This window comes from Lagenorhynchus albirostris, chromosome 2 (genome assembly GCF_949774975.1).
Source record: "Lagenorhynchus albirostris chromosome 2, mLagAlb1.1, whole genome shotgun sequence".
Classification (NCBI taxonomy): Eukaryota; Metazoa; Chordata; class Mammalia; order Artiodactyla; family Delphinidae; genus Lagenorhynchus; species Lagenorhynchus albirostris.
Genome location: NC_083096.1, coordinates 171,597,879 through 171,614,177, shown reverse-complemented (window position 1 = coordinate 171,614,177; position 16,299 = coordinate 171,597,879). Strand labels below are relative to the sequence as shown.

Genomic DNA, 16,299 nt, shown 5'->3' with positions numbered 1-16,299 from the left:
AGAGTTGGGAACCGCACGCGGAGCTCTCGGTGGGGCGCCCAGGACTCTGGGATCGCTCTGGAGACTCGAGGGAGAGCGCAGGCGGCGGCGGGGCAGGGAGAGGCGGGCCTCAGCGCAGATTGGGTCAGGCACGCGCAAGGGCAGCCCCCGAGGGCCGTCCCAGAGGCCCCAGCGCCGCCGAGGTCCTAATAGGCGGCACCGTCTTCCGCCGCACGTGGCTGCAGCGCGATGCCCAAATCCAAGCGCGACAAGAAAGGTGGGCAAAGGGGGTCTTGGGACCCGGTGAGGAATTCGCGGGCTGGCTGTCACCTGCGGTAGGGGCTTCGCGGGGGAAGCACGGGGGTGGGGGCTGGAGCCGGGTCGGGTCAGGGAGCGGAGACTGCTTTGCCAGGCCTCCAGAGTTTGTCCAAGGCCGGCTGGTCGGGGAACAGCCTCTGAACACCCAGGCCGCGCCCGATCTCGCCTTGGCCCACCTTTTCCTACCTCAGCCCATCTGTCTTAGCTCTCCGCGCTCCCCCCACCCTACCGCCTTCCCCTCAACCCAGGTTTATCCCTAAGTATGTACTTGAAGTTGCTTCTGTCTGGCATGTTTGTGCCCCGGTCTTTGTATGGCTGGCTCTTTCTCAGTTGGCAGTTCGTAGGATACCTCCTAGGAGAGTATTCCTGACTGCCTTTACTATGGTGAGTCTCTCTCACTCCGGCTCCTAGCACATTCACTCAACAAATTAGAGAGGGACCTGGCACTCTCTAGGCGTCGAAGGATACAGCAGTTACAACAAGGAAGGCCTAGAGCCCTCATCAAGCTTAATATTTTAGTTATGGGAAGTATATCCTCCCAAGGTACCGAAAATCGAATCAGTAAATTCAGATAGTGGTAAGTCCCGTGGAGTAAGAGAGAAAGAGAAGTTAATGTACTTTTGTGCAGTGTGGCCAGAGAAGGTCTCTGTTGAGATGACAAATGAGCAGGAACTTGAAAGTAAATAAGCAACCCATGAAGTTACCTGGAAGGGTGGTGGTCCCAGGAGAGGGAACACGAAGGGCAAAGGCCCTGAAGCGGGAGCATGTTTGACATGTTCTGGGGCAAGAGGCCAGCGTGGCCAGGGCAGAGTGAGCAAAAAGGAGGGAGAGGGAATTGGGCAGAGTGTGCGGGGCTTGAAAGACCTTTGCAAGGAACTGGCTTTCACACGCAGGTGAAACGGGAGGAGAGAGCTCGAGCAGAGGAATGATGGGGTTCAACTTTACTTTTAAAAAGATCACCCTAATTGCTTTGTTGAGAATAAACAGGGAAGGTGGGGGCAGTGTGCAGGGGTGGAAGCAGCGAGACTAACAGTAATCCAAGAGAGCATGGTGCTGGCTAGGTCCATGGTTGTAGCAGTGGAAATATTGGAAAATGGACAAACTGTATTTTGTTTGCCCTCCTGTGCTGCACTTGCCCCTGAATGGCGTGATTACCTTTCTAGATGTGTGCTTCGTGAAGAGGGACTGACTGAGTGCCAGGCAGGATGAATAAGAAGCGGCCTCCTCCTAGGACCCAGGGCTTTGCATTTGATGCTCTGTTAAGCGTTTGTGGAATGACTGGGTTCTGTGGAGGGAGCCCTGGTCAGATCTGGCAAATGTCAAACCCTTCTGGTTAACGGGCAAATTGGGCCCCAGCTGTTGTTGGAGAAGAGGTGCTTGTCCTTCCCCAAAGACGCGTTGCTGCATCCATGGGTCCAAACTGCAAGACAGGGTGTAGCAGAGGAGATACAGTCCCCAGCCCAGAGCAGCCACAGATGGTCTCTGTGTACCACAGCAGCACAGGGACGCACCTCAGCCAGCAGCTAGCTCAGCCACTGGCAGGGCCCCCAGAGCCTCCACACCTCAGTAGGTAGTTTTCGCTTCACCTCAGGGGAGCTAAGGAATACCTAGTTTGTCTGAGTAACAGGAAAGGTGGGAAGGGACCTTCAGGCTCGGGAACAGTAGCAAGCAGGCACTCTGGGGACCCTGGGGGTAGCCTTGCATGCCAGAAGTGGTGTCCACAAAAGCCTTGCTACCTTTTCTCAGATTGGCTTGGTCCAGCTGGGCTACCAAAGGGGGGAAGAAAGAGTCTCCGCGACATCCAGATTTGTCTCTCATCATTTCCCCCTTTTCTTCTTTGTATTAGTCTCCCTCACCAAAACCGCCAAGAAAGGCTTAGAACTGAAACAGAACTTGATAGAAGAGGTAAGAGCGTGTTCTTTTTATTTTTCCAGACCTTGTATTTGGTTTATAAACGTGTGTGTAGGGCTGTTTGTCAGGGAAACATACTGTTTGGGGGGGAAAAAAAAAAGGTGCTGATCCAGCCCTTTCTCCTCCAGCAGCAGCACCAATAAAAACTCCCACAGTGATGGTTTCCAGCTTGATTGAGCCCTTACTCTGCCCTGCACGGCGCTGTTTCACATGTGAAGCACCCCCGTGAGGTAGATGCGAGGGGAAGTTATCGCTGCTTTGCGGTCTGGTAACTGAAGCTTGCAGAGATTTGTTAGTCTGCCCGATGTAAAAAAAAGCCAGGGAGTTACCAGGTGTGGGTAAATGCACCAAGCCAGTGTCTGCACTGCATCAGGCTGCAGGCTGGGTGAGAGCGGAGTTTCCTCCAGCACGAAGATGCCATTTTCTTTGAGACCACTTCATCGTGGCTGCAGCCAGCAACGTGGGCGCCGCAGGGCTGATGAGCCGCCTCCCCTTATGACTAAATGACAAGACTTTACATGTTTCCATAAAGCAGGAGACTTCCTAGTGTAGCTAGGTTTCTAGATCGTCAGCAATTACTGGACAAAGAGAAGTGGTCAGTTGCAGCGGTGGCCACCGTAAGTCGGAAACCTGGGGAGACGGTGGGCTCTTGACCCGTGGCTCAGCCTCCCCCGCACTTTGCCATCACGACTGCTTTGCGTCAGGGCAGCCCCTGTACTTAGTATCCTGGCTTCAGTAGCAGAGGCAAGGAGGAAACAACCAGGTTAGAGGCTCTAAACATCCTCAGTTGTAAGAGACCTGGAGCAGTCTCTTTCCCACCTGAGGCCAGAGTACTGCCCAACCCCTGCTGCCCCTTGGACTCCAGAGCCCCATGAATTGTCCTGCAGCTTCGGAAATGTGTGGACACATACAAGTACCTCTTCGTCTTCTCCGTGGCCAACATGAGGAACAGCAAGCTGAAGGACGTCCGCAGCGCCTGGAAGCACAGCCGGTGAGCGGGCAGTGGGAGAAGGGCCCGAGTGCGGAGGGGCCAGGCTGCTTGCAAAGCGCAGGGGCGGTTAGGGACCTCCGTCACAGGTGGCGCCTGAATAAGGACAAAGTGCCACGCCCCCATCCCCGCTGAAGGGCCTTTTTAACTGTCCCTGAACCCTGGGGTCTGGTCCCTTAAGGAACATCCCACCCGTTCTGGTTCAGACCATTAAACAGGCCCCTTCCACATATCCAGACGCACTCACAGTGGGCTGAGACAGAATGTGAGTTTCAGGGTCTGTGCAGGAAAATAATGAGAGGGACACTGGGCTGGCGACAAAGTGAGCAGGGCTGCGTGGAAGAGTGGAGCCTCTGGCCACACCTTCTGCTACAAAACAGCCTGGGCCTTGGCTCGGGCTCCGGGGACTGAAGCTGGTTTGCACTGAAGTGAGGGCAGGGTGGGGCGCTTCCTTCACAGACCCCTCTTTTTCTCTGTAGGATGTTCTTCGGCAAAAACAAAGTGATGATGGTGGCCCTGGGTCGAAGCCCATCTGACGAGTACAAAGACAATCTGCATCAGGTGAGTCTCTGGCCCTCACAGGGAGGGGCCGAGGCCGGGCTGCCTTCTCCGCTGCTGTCACATGATGCACGCTGCAGCCATCTGGCGGCCCGGGGTGGGCTTAAAGCTCGGTTCTCCTTTAACCTCCAGACCCAGAGAGTAGTGCTGCCCCCCTCCAGCTGTGACCAAAAATGTCTCCACGTGTTGCCAGATGAGGGGGGCGGGGCCGGCAAAATGGTCCCCAGTTGAGAACCGCTGCTCTAATGTGACCGACCCCACCCCACTTTGGTTCTGTAGGTCAGCAAGAAGTTGAGGGGTGAAGTTGGTCTCCTTTTCACCAATCGCACTAAGGAGGAAGTGAACGAGTAAGTGCCCTGGAGGAGCGGTGGGAAGGGAAAGGTTGGCGAGGTCTCCGGGGAGGGAATAGCCCAGGACTTTGTACAGTAGAGGCACTGAGTAAAACCTGGTTCCTGGTTCCTGGAATCCCGTTACGGAGTCTCTGTTCTCCCGGGCTCGGATCTCCAGGCTGAGCCGAGGAGGAAGGGCGGTGAGGTGAGGCCCAGGCGGAAACCTACCCTCCTGCCACTTCTCCTTCCCCTCAGGTGGTTCACGAAATACACGGAGATGGACTACGCCCGAGCTGGGAACAAAGCCACTTTCACCGTGAGCCTGGACCCGGGGCCCCTGGAGCAGTTCCCGCACTCCATGGAGCCACAGCTGAGGCAGCTGGGCCTGCCCACAGCCCTCAAGAAAGGTACAGGGGCGTCCCCAGAGCTGAAAGGTCACAGCCGAGCGGCCGAGAGCACAGGTTTCCAAGCCAGACAACTCCCCCCTCACCCCCAATTTCTACCGGCCTCCATTTTCTCATGTGAAAACAGGACTAACAGCGCCCGCCTGACAGCTGGGGTGAATGTGGACAGTAAGTTACAGCTAGAATACAGCAGTTACAGGGCAAGGAAGGAAGGAGTCACTGCCCCCCAAAAACCCTCCTGGGCGGCTGAATGCTCACTGATGAACCCCTGCCCCGGTGCTGCTGGAAGCCTGGGGGCCGGGGGCCGGCCCGGTTCCTCTGGCTCTGCACAGGCCTCTGTGCTAGGGTAACTGCCTGGGGCCCCTTCTCTGTAGGTGTGGTGACCCTGCTGTCCGCCTACGAGGTGTGCAAGGAGGGCGATGTGCTGACTCCGGAGCAGGCCCGTGTCCTGGTGAGTTCCCTCCGCCCCGGGCGTCCGCAGCTGCGGCGGGAGGGGCCGCAGACTCCTCTGACCCCACTCGCTCCTCCTGACCTTTGGGTCCCTTCGCCTCTGGCAGAAGCTTTTCAGGTATGAAATGGCCGAATTCAAGGTGACCATCAAGTACGTGTGGGACGCGGAGTCCGGAAGGTTCCAGCAGATGGGAGATGACTTGCCAGAGAGCGCGCCCGAGTCGGAAGTAGAATCAGAGGAAGACGATGACAGCTGACGTGCACTTGGGACAGGACCTCCGGGCCTGCTCCAGTCTTGTCTGGACTGGACGGCGTGAGACTGCCGCAGCCCTCTCGGGGGAGCTGCCGTGTATTTTGCTGTGGATGCACACAAGGGAGGGTGACAGGGACAGGCTATCCTATAAATAATGAAACTTTGTCAGCAGGGTGTCTCCTCCAAAAGGGACTTTTCTAGGAAAAAACCCTTGGGTTTGGGCTTTGGTTTGGACCCCCAGGATTCTTAGTTCACCTCAAGCCAGTTTCCAGCACTGGCTCCTGTGTGACCACTGGCCGGGCGGCCCTGGGAGCACAAGAGGAACCGCCTTCTCCTTTCCTCTGGCCCTCGGCGCCCCTGGCTTGAAACTGGGATTTGTTTGAGGAAAACAGGCACCCTGCCTGCCGCCCTCCTACCCCTACTCTCTATTCTCTTTCCCACCTGCAACCCCCAAAACCAGGGCCGAGAAACTTGTGGATGACCAGGAGACAGGAGGTGTTGGCTAAAGCAAAAATAAAGCCACTGCCGAAACTGAATGGATGTGAAAAACATTCCACTGCATCCTGGGAGGTTTTAGTCTTCTGGGTGGTGGCTTCAGGTGGTAGGTTTTTGCCCAGATTGTTCTGTTTATAAGTATTTAATGAGGTAATTCTGAACGGGAGAAAATCTACCTCAGGGTGTATGGCCCTCTTTTTTTCTGTCGCATGTAGAAGCATGAGGGCCACCTGCAGCCCCGATGTTGAGAGGTCACACTGGGTTCAGGGCAGGAGGCTGGGAGACCCTCCCACCGCCTCTGCCCTTTGAAAACTAATCCCTACTCCTGCCCCCTTCTCACCAAGCCTGTGGGAAGACGAGAAACAGCCTGCAGGCTGCAGAGGAAACAGATTCACCAGATTCACTGTGGGCCTGGCTCCAGCCAGGTTAGTGCCTCTTTACTCAGACAGGAAATGCCTGAGGCCCTGGGCTTTTTACATGATGAAGGCAACTGGGAGTATTAAGAAGAACATAGGAGACAGTTTGTGAACTGGGACTGTGAGGAAAGAACTAGCTACATAAAGCAGCTTAAAGTCAGAACTGACTGGTTGAGAGAATAAAAGAGGTGATAGATGGAGTGTGTCCTCTGCCACCCCAAGTCAGGACTGGGCCTGGTGGAGGTAGTTCGGACATTCATGGGCAGACAGGTGCCAGGCCTGATCAAAGGCCTGCATGACGGCCGGCTCCAGGGGCTCTCCCTCAGCGGCCACCAAGTTCTGTTCTAGCTGCTCCAAGCTGGACATGCCCAGGATGACTGCGTCCCCCTGAACGCCCTGCAAGGGGAGACGGCCAGACATCAACACACTAGCGCGCCACAGTGACTCCAGTCACACACACCCACTCCCACCCTGCCCCTGCCAAGACCTGCAATCCGAAGTCTATACCCTATATTACTCCACACGAACTTACCTTGCCTTCAAACAGCTCTACGGCCCTGCTTCCCTAGACGCACGCAGGCAGACCCGAGTCCCCCTCTGCTGCTCAGCAGCTTGGAGGGCTTAGTTTAGTCATGTGACCTCCCTAAGCTTCAGGCTTCCTTTACTTTGCAGGGTGGTTGTGGGAGGGTTTTTTTTGGGCCGTGCCTTGCAGCCTGCTGGATCTTGGTTCCCTAACCAGGGATCGAATCCATGCCCCCTGCAGTGGAAACGCAGAGTCCTAACCACTGGACCACCAGGGAATTCCCTAAAATTTCATAAAGTACTTTGCTTCAGGCCTAGCACTTAACAGGGGCTCAAGAAAGAGGCACCATTAGTATGTGATGCCCAAGTTGGAGGAAGTTGTTGGGAAAGTGGGATGGCAGGGAGAGGGCAGCCCTGCCAGGGACATGGAGTTGGCCTCTGCAGAGCAGGCAGCCAGAGACAGATAAATCTAATACTGAAAAATTGTAGGTTTCAGCATCACACATAGCTTCTGCCCTATCTCACGTACACAGTTAGGTGAAGTGGCCTCTGAGCCAGTTTACTCATACGTAAAGTTGGGATAATTATACTTACTAGGGCCAGTAGTGTTTGTAATGTGACACTTAATAAACTTCTCTAAGAACAGGAATACCACCCAAAAGACCTGGGCCATGGAGACATTTCAGAAAAGGAAAAGGAGTAATCCAGAAATCATGAAATAATCACGCAGCCCTCTCTCACTTCCTCCTTCCTACCTGGAGCTGGGAGTGGTGGTACCTCTACCAGAGGGCGGCTGAGGTCATGCTGGGGGCACTGGGGCCATACGCAGCCTGCAGGCCTTCCCCACCAAGGCAACAGCCTCGAAGTAGTGCTTCCAGAAGCTGGGTGAGTGGAGAGGGTGGCACGGGTCGGGACGCTGGGATTCCTGCAGGTCACTGGTCCCTGAGAGACCATCTCAAATGGAGGTTTTGTTTCCCTGAGCAGCAGAATGCATGTGGATTTCTGGGCCCCTCACCGGGGTGATTTCAACCCAGTGGTAGGAGCAGCGGGGATGCAGTGGGCAAGGATCCTTGCATTGAACATGCTCACCGGATGCGAACGACACAACTCCCCAAATTGGGAACCAGGAGTGTCCACAGCACCACACCTTTGTGCCCCGGGTCACAGACAGGACAAGTCCTGGCTCCAGTCCCAGCTCTGGCCTTGGTTCAGTCACCTGCCTTCACTTATCTGCTCAGTGAGGAAACACCCCGAGCCAGCCCCAGGTGGTGAGTGCAAAATGTAAAGGAGATGATGGACCTGCAGTGCTCTGTCAACTAAGTAGAGCAGAGAAGGTGAAAACTAGCAACCAGGAGCCTCCAGGGGTGAGGCCTAAGCACTGGTGGTGTGACGAGCTCCTTGAGAGACACTGCTTAGAGCGATGGCTCCTAAACCTGGCCAGACAATCAGAAACCCTGGCAGGGGGCTTCCCTGGTGGTGCAGTGGTTAAGAATCTGCCTGCCAATGCAGGGGACACAGGTTTGATCCCTGGTCCAGGAAGATCCCTCATGCTGCGGAGCAACTAAGCCCGTGTGCCACAACTACTGAGCCTGCACTCTAGAGCCTATGAGCCACAACTACTGAGCCCACGTGCCACAACTACTGAGCCCACGTGCCACAACTACTGAGCCCGTGAGCCACAACTACTGAGCCCACGTGCCACAACTACTGAGCCCACGTGCCACAACTACTGAGCCCACGTGCCACAACTACTGAGCCCGTGAGCCACAACTACTGAGCCCACGTGCCACAACTACTGAGCCCGTGAGCCACAACTACTGAGCCTGTGCACCTAGAGCCAGTGCTCCGCAACAAGAGAAGCCACCGCAATAAGCCTGTGCACCACGACAAAGAGTAGCCCCCACTCGCCGCAACTAGAGAAAGCCCACGTGCAGCAACGAAGACCCACCGCAGTCAAAAATAAATTAATTAATTTTAAAAAGTCCTGGGCCATTTCAACAAAACTAGCATTGAAGCCTTGGAGACTCAGCTTCTATAAATCTTGAAAGGTTAGGAACTTTCCAGCAGTCCACAGATAATGTCTAAATTTGATAAATTAAGGAATAGCAGTAAAGTGTATGCATCAGAGATCTCACAGTAAATGCCAGAGGGAAGGAAAACTGTAGGAATTAAAAAGCATCACCTTGGAGGAGTGCGACTTGAAGAGGGCTTGCTTCTAACTGTGGGCATGTATTACTTTGATAACTTTTTCAAACTTGCAAAAATGAAAAAAAGGAAGGGAAGAAGGCTAGTCCCAACAGATGTTCAACTATAACTTTAGACATTGATGACAGTGTTATTGCCAAGAGTTTACAAAACTTAGACTCAGTTGCCCCAGGTGACAGGCCAGCATCAAGCCCCAGGAATCCCAAGTTCCAATCCAAGGTTTCTTCTCCCTCTGTGGGCAGGGAGTAGGCTCTTCCCAGGGAAAAGACATAGCCTCACAGACCTGGTGGAAGGTCCAGAGCTCTTCGCATTCCCAATCCAGGCCCCCAATCACTCCCCAGAGACACTGGCGAAATTTTAGGGGTAAATTTCTCAGTAAAGCTGGTAGGGATCCAGGGGCAAAGGTCTGAGCACAGGGGGAGGTCCTGGCCACCAAGAAAGCAGCCCCAGAGACTCCCCATTGCAGACTAAGGGGACCCATGCCACCTCCCACCCTGACGCAGCCCATGCCCAGCTCACCGATTCCTGTAGATCTCTGCCCAATTGGTCCCAAAGAAACGGCCCACAGGTTGCTACCCATCCTTGTCCCCATCCTTGTACTTGCTGGTCAGCAGGCCCCCTGCGGGAAGGCTGTAATCAGATCCCCTGGCACTGCTCCCAGAGGCTGCTCTGGACTGGAAGTGGGGGTGATGGTGGGGGACCCCGGAGGGATGGAGGACCCAGCCCAGCCTCCTGTCAAACCCCTCCCTGCTTCCCAGGTCTGGGACCAGGCATCCCCAGGGTCAGGAACAAGCAGAAACACGGCCAGGAAGACCCGTTCACCCGGGGTGAGCCCGTCCCCACAGCAGCCCACACCCCATACCAGCCAAAGGGTTTTAGGCGTAGAACCTCAGTCCTGAGGCAGGGGAAGAGCTCTGTCTCCACTTGCTGGGTGGTGGCGTTGTACATGCCCTGCAGGCAGAAGGGCCAGCTGGAGAGGGCACATGGGACCCCAAATTTTCCTGTGGAGAACCTAAGTTCAGACCTTAACAATCAGGCAGATACTTAATGGCGCTGGTGGAGAGGGCTCACGCCCAAGGAAAATTCATCCCTTCAGCCAACATTTCTGAGCACCACCTACGGCCTGGATACTGGATTTCCATCCACAAGCCAAAGGACAAAGCGGCTGCGCTCAGAGATTTAATAGTGAGCTAGAGTGTTAGCAAACATTCAACCAACCAAAGAGACAATCGTAACACACTAGTAAGTTCTGTGACCACTGCCTGGCAGCACAAACATTTGCTGAATGAATGAGGAGGAGAAAAGGAGGACCTGAGATCGCAGGCTCCTCTGGGCTGTCAGGAAAGGCTTCCAGAGGAAGAGGCATCTAAGTGAGACCTGGGCACTCCTTCCAGGGAGAGCAGGGAGGAGTGTTCCAGGCTGACTGCAGAGCGAGAAGCAGGCAGGAAGGGGAGCCAGAGCCGGAGAGAGCAGGCGCCTGTTTGCCAGGCTGAGGGTACCTGGGAGCCATCATCCTGTAGAGCAGGGGAGTGGCTGATATGGAGAGGGCACGGGGAGGGGGAGCCGCGAGGACCCGGGATCAGCAGGCACCCAGGAGACAGAGGCCTCTGCAGCCCCGGCCTCACCTGGTACACGGTGGGCAGGATCCAGTTGTTGCTCTTGCACAGGGTACAGATCTCGGCCACTTCCCAGGTGGCATGGTTGGAGAGGCCAAGCTCCACAAACTTGCCCTGCGGGGGAGAGGCCAAGGTCAGAACCCACTGCAGCCCAGAACACCAGGAAGGAGAGGCTGGCTGGGGACCCTGGGAGTGGGGTCTGTCCCCAGCTCTGCTCTGGGACAGCCCTGGAGCCTCCACTCTCCTGGGCAACGACAGGTCAAGGAGAGGAGCTGGGGGGGCCGCCCTCACCTCCTGGTGCAGCTGGTGGCAGGCACGCAGTGTCTCTTCCATGGGGGTGCCGTGGTCCGGCAGGTGCAGGTAAAAGAGGTCCACTCGGGGGCACTGCATCCACTTCAGTGATGTCTCCAGCTGGGACCAGAGGCTGTCAGGTTTCAGAGACTTTTCACCCACCGGATTGGCCTTGGTGGTGATTTTCACTTTGGGAGGAGAGAAATGGAAGTCCAAGTCAGTTTACCAAACGCTGGAGAGGATCTAGTGTAACGGTTAAGAGACAGACCTGGGTTCACACCCCAGCTCTGCCAATTCGAGCTCTGTGACCCTAACCAAGTTATTTAAACTCTCTGAGCCTCAATCCCCTCAGCTGTAAATTGAGTGATATCTTGTCAGGAGGCCCCAAGGATTGATCAAAACTTTGATAGATTTGCTCATTATGAGCTGCTAATGTTATTACGATGACTATTTACCAGACAACTGGGTGTGCCACGCCTGGCGCTAAGGGCTGGATGAGGAAGGCCAGCAGTGGGTCCCTGCCATCAAGGACGCACAGTCTAAGGGGCCACTATAGAGTAAGTGAGGCCGGGATAAGCACAAGGTGGGAGAGGAGTCCTGTAGTTCAGGGAAGGCTTTCTTAGAATCTGAATCTCCAGGGCCAGTCAGAGGCCGCCCAGAGGCAAGAACATGGTGTGTGAGGAGCCATGCCTGCGACCCCATGGATCTAGAACACCAGGTCCACGGGGCACACAAGGCAAGAGAAGGGGCCACCACAGACCAGATGGATACAAAGGGCCCTGAGTGCACCCCTTAGAATCTGACTTCAGGGGGCCACAGGGAGACTCTGAACACTTTTCAGCCAGCGAGCTAAGTTGTCAGCTTTGCAGTTTTGAAAGATGACGCTGAATGAAGCACACACAAAAACCTCAGGGACAGGTCTGGAAACAGGGCAAATGGCGTGGCTGCGGCAGGAATTCAGGAAAGAGAGCAAGAGGCCTCAACTGGGGCCCCAGGGAAGGAAAGGCAAGATATTTCCATTAGAGAAATAACCCATTGAGAAAAGGCTGGTGTTGTGCCACCTGTGTGAGTCAGGAGTGAGTTAATCAAATACTTTTCTCCCCACCCCCATTAAGAATCCCAGGCGGGGGCTTCCCTGGTGGAGCAGTGGTTAAGAAGCCACCTGCCAATGCAGGGGACACGGGTTCAAGCCCTGGTCTGGGACGATCCCACATGCTGTGGAGCAACTAAGCCCGTGTGCCACAACTACTGAGCCTGTGCTCTAGAGCCCGTGAGCCACAACTGCTGAGCCCACGTGCCACAACTACTGAACCCACATGCCACAACTACTGAAGCCTGTGCACCTAGAGCCCGAGCTCTGCAACAAGAGAAGCCACTGCAATGAGAAGCCCGCGCACCGCGACGAAGAGTAGCCCCCGCTCTCCGCAACTAGAGAAAGCCCGGGGCTTCCCTGGTGGCGCAGTGGTTGAGAGTCCACCTGCCGATGCAGGGGACACGGGTTCGTGCCCCGGTCCGGGAAGATCGCACATGCCGCGGAGTGGCTGGGCCCGTGAGCCATGGCCGCTGAGCCTGCACGTCCGGAGCCTGTGCTCCGCAACGGAAGAGGCCACAACAGTGAGAGGCCCGCGTACCGCCAAAAAAAAAAAAAAAAAAACAGAAATAGACTCACAGACCGAAAACAAACTTATGGTTACCAAAGGGGGAAGGGGTTGGGATAAATTAGGAGTTTCAGATTAACATATACACACTAATATATATAAAATAGATAACCAGCAAGGACCTACTGTATAGCACAGGGAACTATACTCAGTATCTTGTAATAACCTATAATGGAAAGGAATCTGAAAAAGAATATGTATATACATATTTAGTTATACATATATAACTAAATCACTGCTGTACACCTGAAACTAACACAACATTGTAAATCAACTAGACTTCAATAAAAATTTAAATTAAAAAAAAAAAAGAAGACCAGAGTTGTCACAGAGAGGCAGTCAGGTGATCTAGATAGCATATGAGATGCATGCACATTCTTGTTTTGTTTCAGATCTGTGCTGTGAATCATTTCACTCCGAGGACCTCAAAGTAAAAGATGGTACATGGTGCAAATGATACTACTACTACTACTACTACTACTAACAGTAACAGCTAACATTGCTGAGCCCTCACCATGTCCCTGTGAGGCACGTTATAAACATTTCAGATGGCATCAGACTGATGACAGATGTCCCCCTACCCGCATACACAAACCCTCCACTTAGCTAGGTCTGCCTGTTCCAAAACCCTCAGCACTGCCAAATCTCATTGCCTTTGCACACTCACTGCTCACCCGCGCAGCCGGGAATGCCCTTTCTCCTCTTACTCCCCCTGGAAAACTAGCAGTTCTTCAAGGTCTGACGTTCCATTTTCCTAGTGTTCTTCAGTGTCCCCTCCCATCTCTAGACTCTGAGTTCCCTGGAGTGGGTTAGTGTCAATTTCCCTTCTATGGCCTTGGACGGAGGTTGGCACAGAGAGGGAAGTTAGACACCATACTACCCCCACTCTCCCATCCCAGCTACTGCCTATAGCTCCTGAGGTTCCCAGGCGCGGCCACCCTGGTGAAGCGGGAGGCACTGCCAACTGAACGGCGCACCCCGAGCTCCACGCAGCAGTCTACAGCCCAGAGCAACGAGGAAGCAGATCCCCGCCGGTTCCGAAGCCTGATCTGGGACTATGCCAGGAAGTGCCAGGGCCATAAGAGCAGGATTCCTGCAGATCAGGACCGCACCCGGCACCTGCGGGGAAGGGGAAGGAGGCAGGGGCTGCACAGCGCCAGACTCGGTTTTCAGTCCCCCCGAGAGGGGCTAGCCAAGTCGTTCCAGGCTAGACCAGGGTTGGGACGTTGCTGAGGGGAGGGAAAAGGAGAGGAAAAGAGTCAAGACAAAGCACTGTCCGGCTGTCCGGGGCTAGATGTGCACGGGGCCTGAGGAGCGGGGTGTTCACAGAGTTGCGGGGTGGCCAGTCGGCGCCCCGGCAGGAGGGCGAAGCTGTCGGTCCTGACCTCGGCCGGTGCATGGCTCGGGGGAGGTAAGGGGGACGGAGTCTGGGTGCCAGGAATTACCTCTGCAGTCGCCACCGCCCAGCCGGAGCCCCAGGCCGCCCAGGATGCTCTCGGACGTACGCTAGGGCCGTGTCTATATCGGTGTGGCCGCGCTCCCGGAAGAGGGGCACGGCCGCCCCATGTCCATGGCGCCCAGCACGGTGCCTGGGCGGCCCGGGGGACCAGAGGCTGCCTGCGGGGGCGACAGCAGCCGGGACACTGCGGCGGCGGGGGGCCTGCGATAGCCCGCTGGAACGCAGCCGACCGTAGCACTAGCCCCCCGACGAGGTGGGCCACCGCTTTAAGGAGGGGGTCGGGCCCCGCCCACCGGCGTTGGGGGCGGAGCGCGCGGAGGGGCGGGGCAAGGGAAGTACGGCGAAAGGCTGCGCGGCGCCCCCGCCTCTCACGCCTGCGGCTCCCCACCTCCCTCGACTTGGCTCCTGAGCTGTCCTGGGGTCCACGTGTTCTTCCAGAGGGGGCTTTCCTAAGGGCTAAAGGTCCTAAAATGATGTCTTGGCCCAGGGGTGGTGCCCTCAGGGGTGTCCCGCCACCTTGCCGGCCCCAGAAGTCGGCTCTGTGGTCCTCCCGTCAGGACTTGCCAAAGGCTCCAGCCCGCGTCAGTATTTAAGTATTGAAAGAAAAGAGCTGTCAGCCTCGAATCCTATACCCAAGCGAAAACACCTTTCAAAAAGGAAAGCAAAGACTTCGTTCGGACAAAGGTTGGGGAGAATTCATAGTAGCCAGCTTTCACTATAGAAGATATTTAAAAAATTCTTTAGACGGAAGAAAAGTTGGATTTACACACACAAAAAGTGAAGAGTGCTGGAAATGGTAAACGCGAGGATGAATATAAAAGACTTTGTCAGATAAGTGAGTTTCAGGTGGAAAGTATTATTATTATTTTTACTGCAGATATCAGTAGTTTATTGTTTGTTTAGTCCAAACACATTCAAAATGGAAACTCAAAGAATACTTTACACCTGAAACAATTATCTGAGACAGACAATACAGATAACTTTTAAACAGATAACTGAGTTTTTATAAAGTTAAATATACAATTACTGTATGACTCAGCAAAACCCCCATTAATCTTCATGAACCTACATATAAAAACCTTTGACCAAGCGAATACAGTGATATATAAAAAGGATAATACATCACTTCTCAGTGAATTTCATCCCATGAATACAGTGGGCTTTATATTTGAAAATCAATCAATATAGTTTACTATACTGACCAAAAAAGAAAACCCATATCATCATCGCAATTGATGCCAAAAAAGCGTTTAACAAAATTCAATACCTATTCATGAAGAAAGAAGGGGGAAAAAAAAGAAAAAAACTAAGAAGAAAAGGGAGTTTCCCCAAACTGATAAAGGGCATATACAAAAAACATATAGCTGACATTATATTTAATAGTGAAAAAACTTTCCCCCTAAGATTGGTAACCAGTCAATGATATCTGCTCTTACCCCTTTTATTCAATGTTGTGCTGGAGATACTATTTATGCCAACATATTTCAGCGTGCGTGTGTTATAACAGGCAATTTCTTACATAACTACAATGCCATTGTCACACTAAAAAAAATGAACAATTCTTTTGTGTCACTTAATACCACATCCATATTCAAATATCCCTGTTTTTTAAAAAAGTTTCAGTTGGCTTGAATTAGGATCAAACATGGTTTACACATTACATTTGGTTGTTATATAGCAAAAGTCTATTTTAAACTTCAGTCTCACCCCTTTTTATGCATTTGCTTATGGAAGAGACCTATTAGTTGTGCTATAGCATGTCCCACATTCTTTTTGCATAGTCATAGTTTCATTTAACTTGTTCCTCATACTTTCTGTCAAATGGAAGGTAGTGCTAAAGGCTAGATTATATTCTAGCGCACCTTTTTTTAATTTTTTGTAAGAATGCTGCATCAATGGTACCATGTACTTCCTGATGCATCACATCAGGGAGACACAGACAGCATGGTTGACTCACTCCTAATAATGCTGAGAGCAAGCAGTGGGTTCATGTGGTGTCAACCTGTTCCCCCCACTGTAAAGTTCCCATGGGTCTTTCATCTTATGGTTTCATCTATTGATGACCTTTGCCTGAATCAATCAAGATAGAATTTTTAAGTCTCAGATTATGTTGTGTACATCCTAAATACAGAGCTCTTGAGTATAAGGTTAATATGTATAACCTTCTGACTACAGTTGGCCCTTGAACAACTTAGGTTTGAACTACGCAGGTCCACTTATACGTAGATTTTTTTCAATGGTAAATATTACAATACTGCACAATCCAAGGTTTGTTGAATCTGAGGATGTAGAATCTCTGGTGCAGAAGAGGGAACCATGGATACAGAGGAACCTCACATGCAGAGGGCTGATTACAAGTTATATGCAGATTTTCGACTGTGAGGAGGGTCAGCACCCCTAACCTCCACGTTGTTCAGGGTCAACTGTACGTTTAAATGAGAAGAAAA

The 16,299-nt window shown here is 53.3% G+C and overlaps 1 protein-coding gene and 1 pseudogene across 2 annotated transcripts; one reads left to right on the top strand and one right to left on the bottom strand.

The window, feature by feature from the left end:
* The first annotated feature begins 15 nt into the window (after window positions 1-15).
* Window positions 16-5,726, top strand: MRTO4 (MRT4 homolog, ribosome maturation factor). 2 transcript variants are annotated; one of them, XM_060141262.1, is made up of 8 exons: window positions 16-256; window positions 2,144-2,202; window positions 3,096-3,199; window positions 3,676-3,757; window positions 4,034-4,101; window positions 4,339-4,490; window positions 4,862-4,938; window positions 5,045-5,726. In XM_060141262.1, the coding sequence occupies exons 1-8, from the start codon at window positions 229-231 to the stop codon at window positions 5,192-5,194; spliced, it is 720 nt and encodes a 239-aa protein (XP_059997245.1). In that variant the 5' UTR covers window positions 16-228; the 3' UTR covers window positions 5,195-5,726. The 2 variants fall into 2 exon arrangements, with proteins under 2 accessions (XP_059997245.1, XP_059997246.1); XM_060141263.1 differs by having other exon boundaries at window positions 18-256; window positions 3,074-3,199.
* A 358-nt stretch (window positions 5,727-6,084) lies between these two features.
* Window positions 6,085-15,798, bottom strand: LOC132515600 (aflatoxin B1 aldehyde reductase member 4-like; annotated as a pseudogene).
* Window positions 15,799-16,299: the final 501 nt, after the last annotated feature.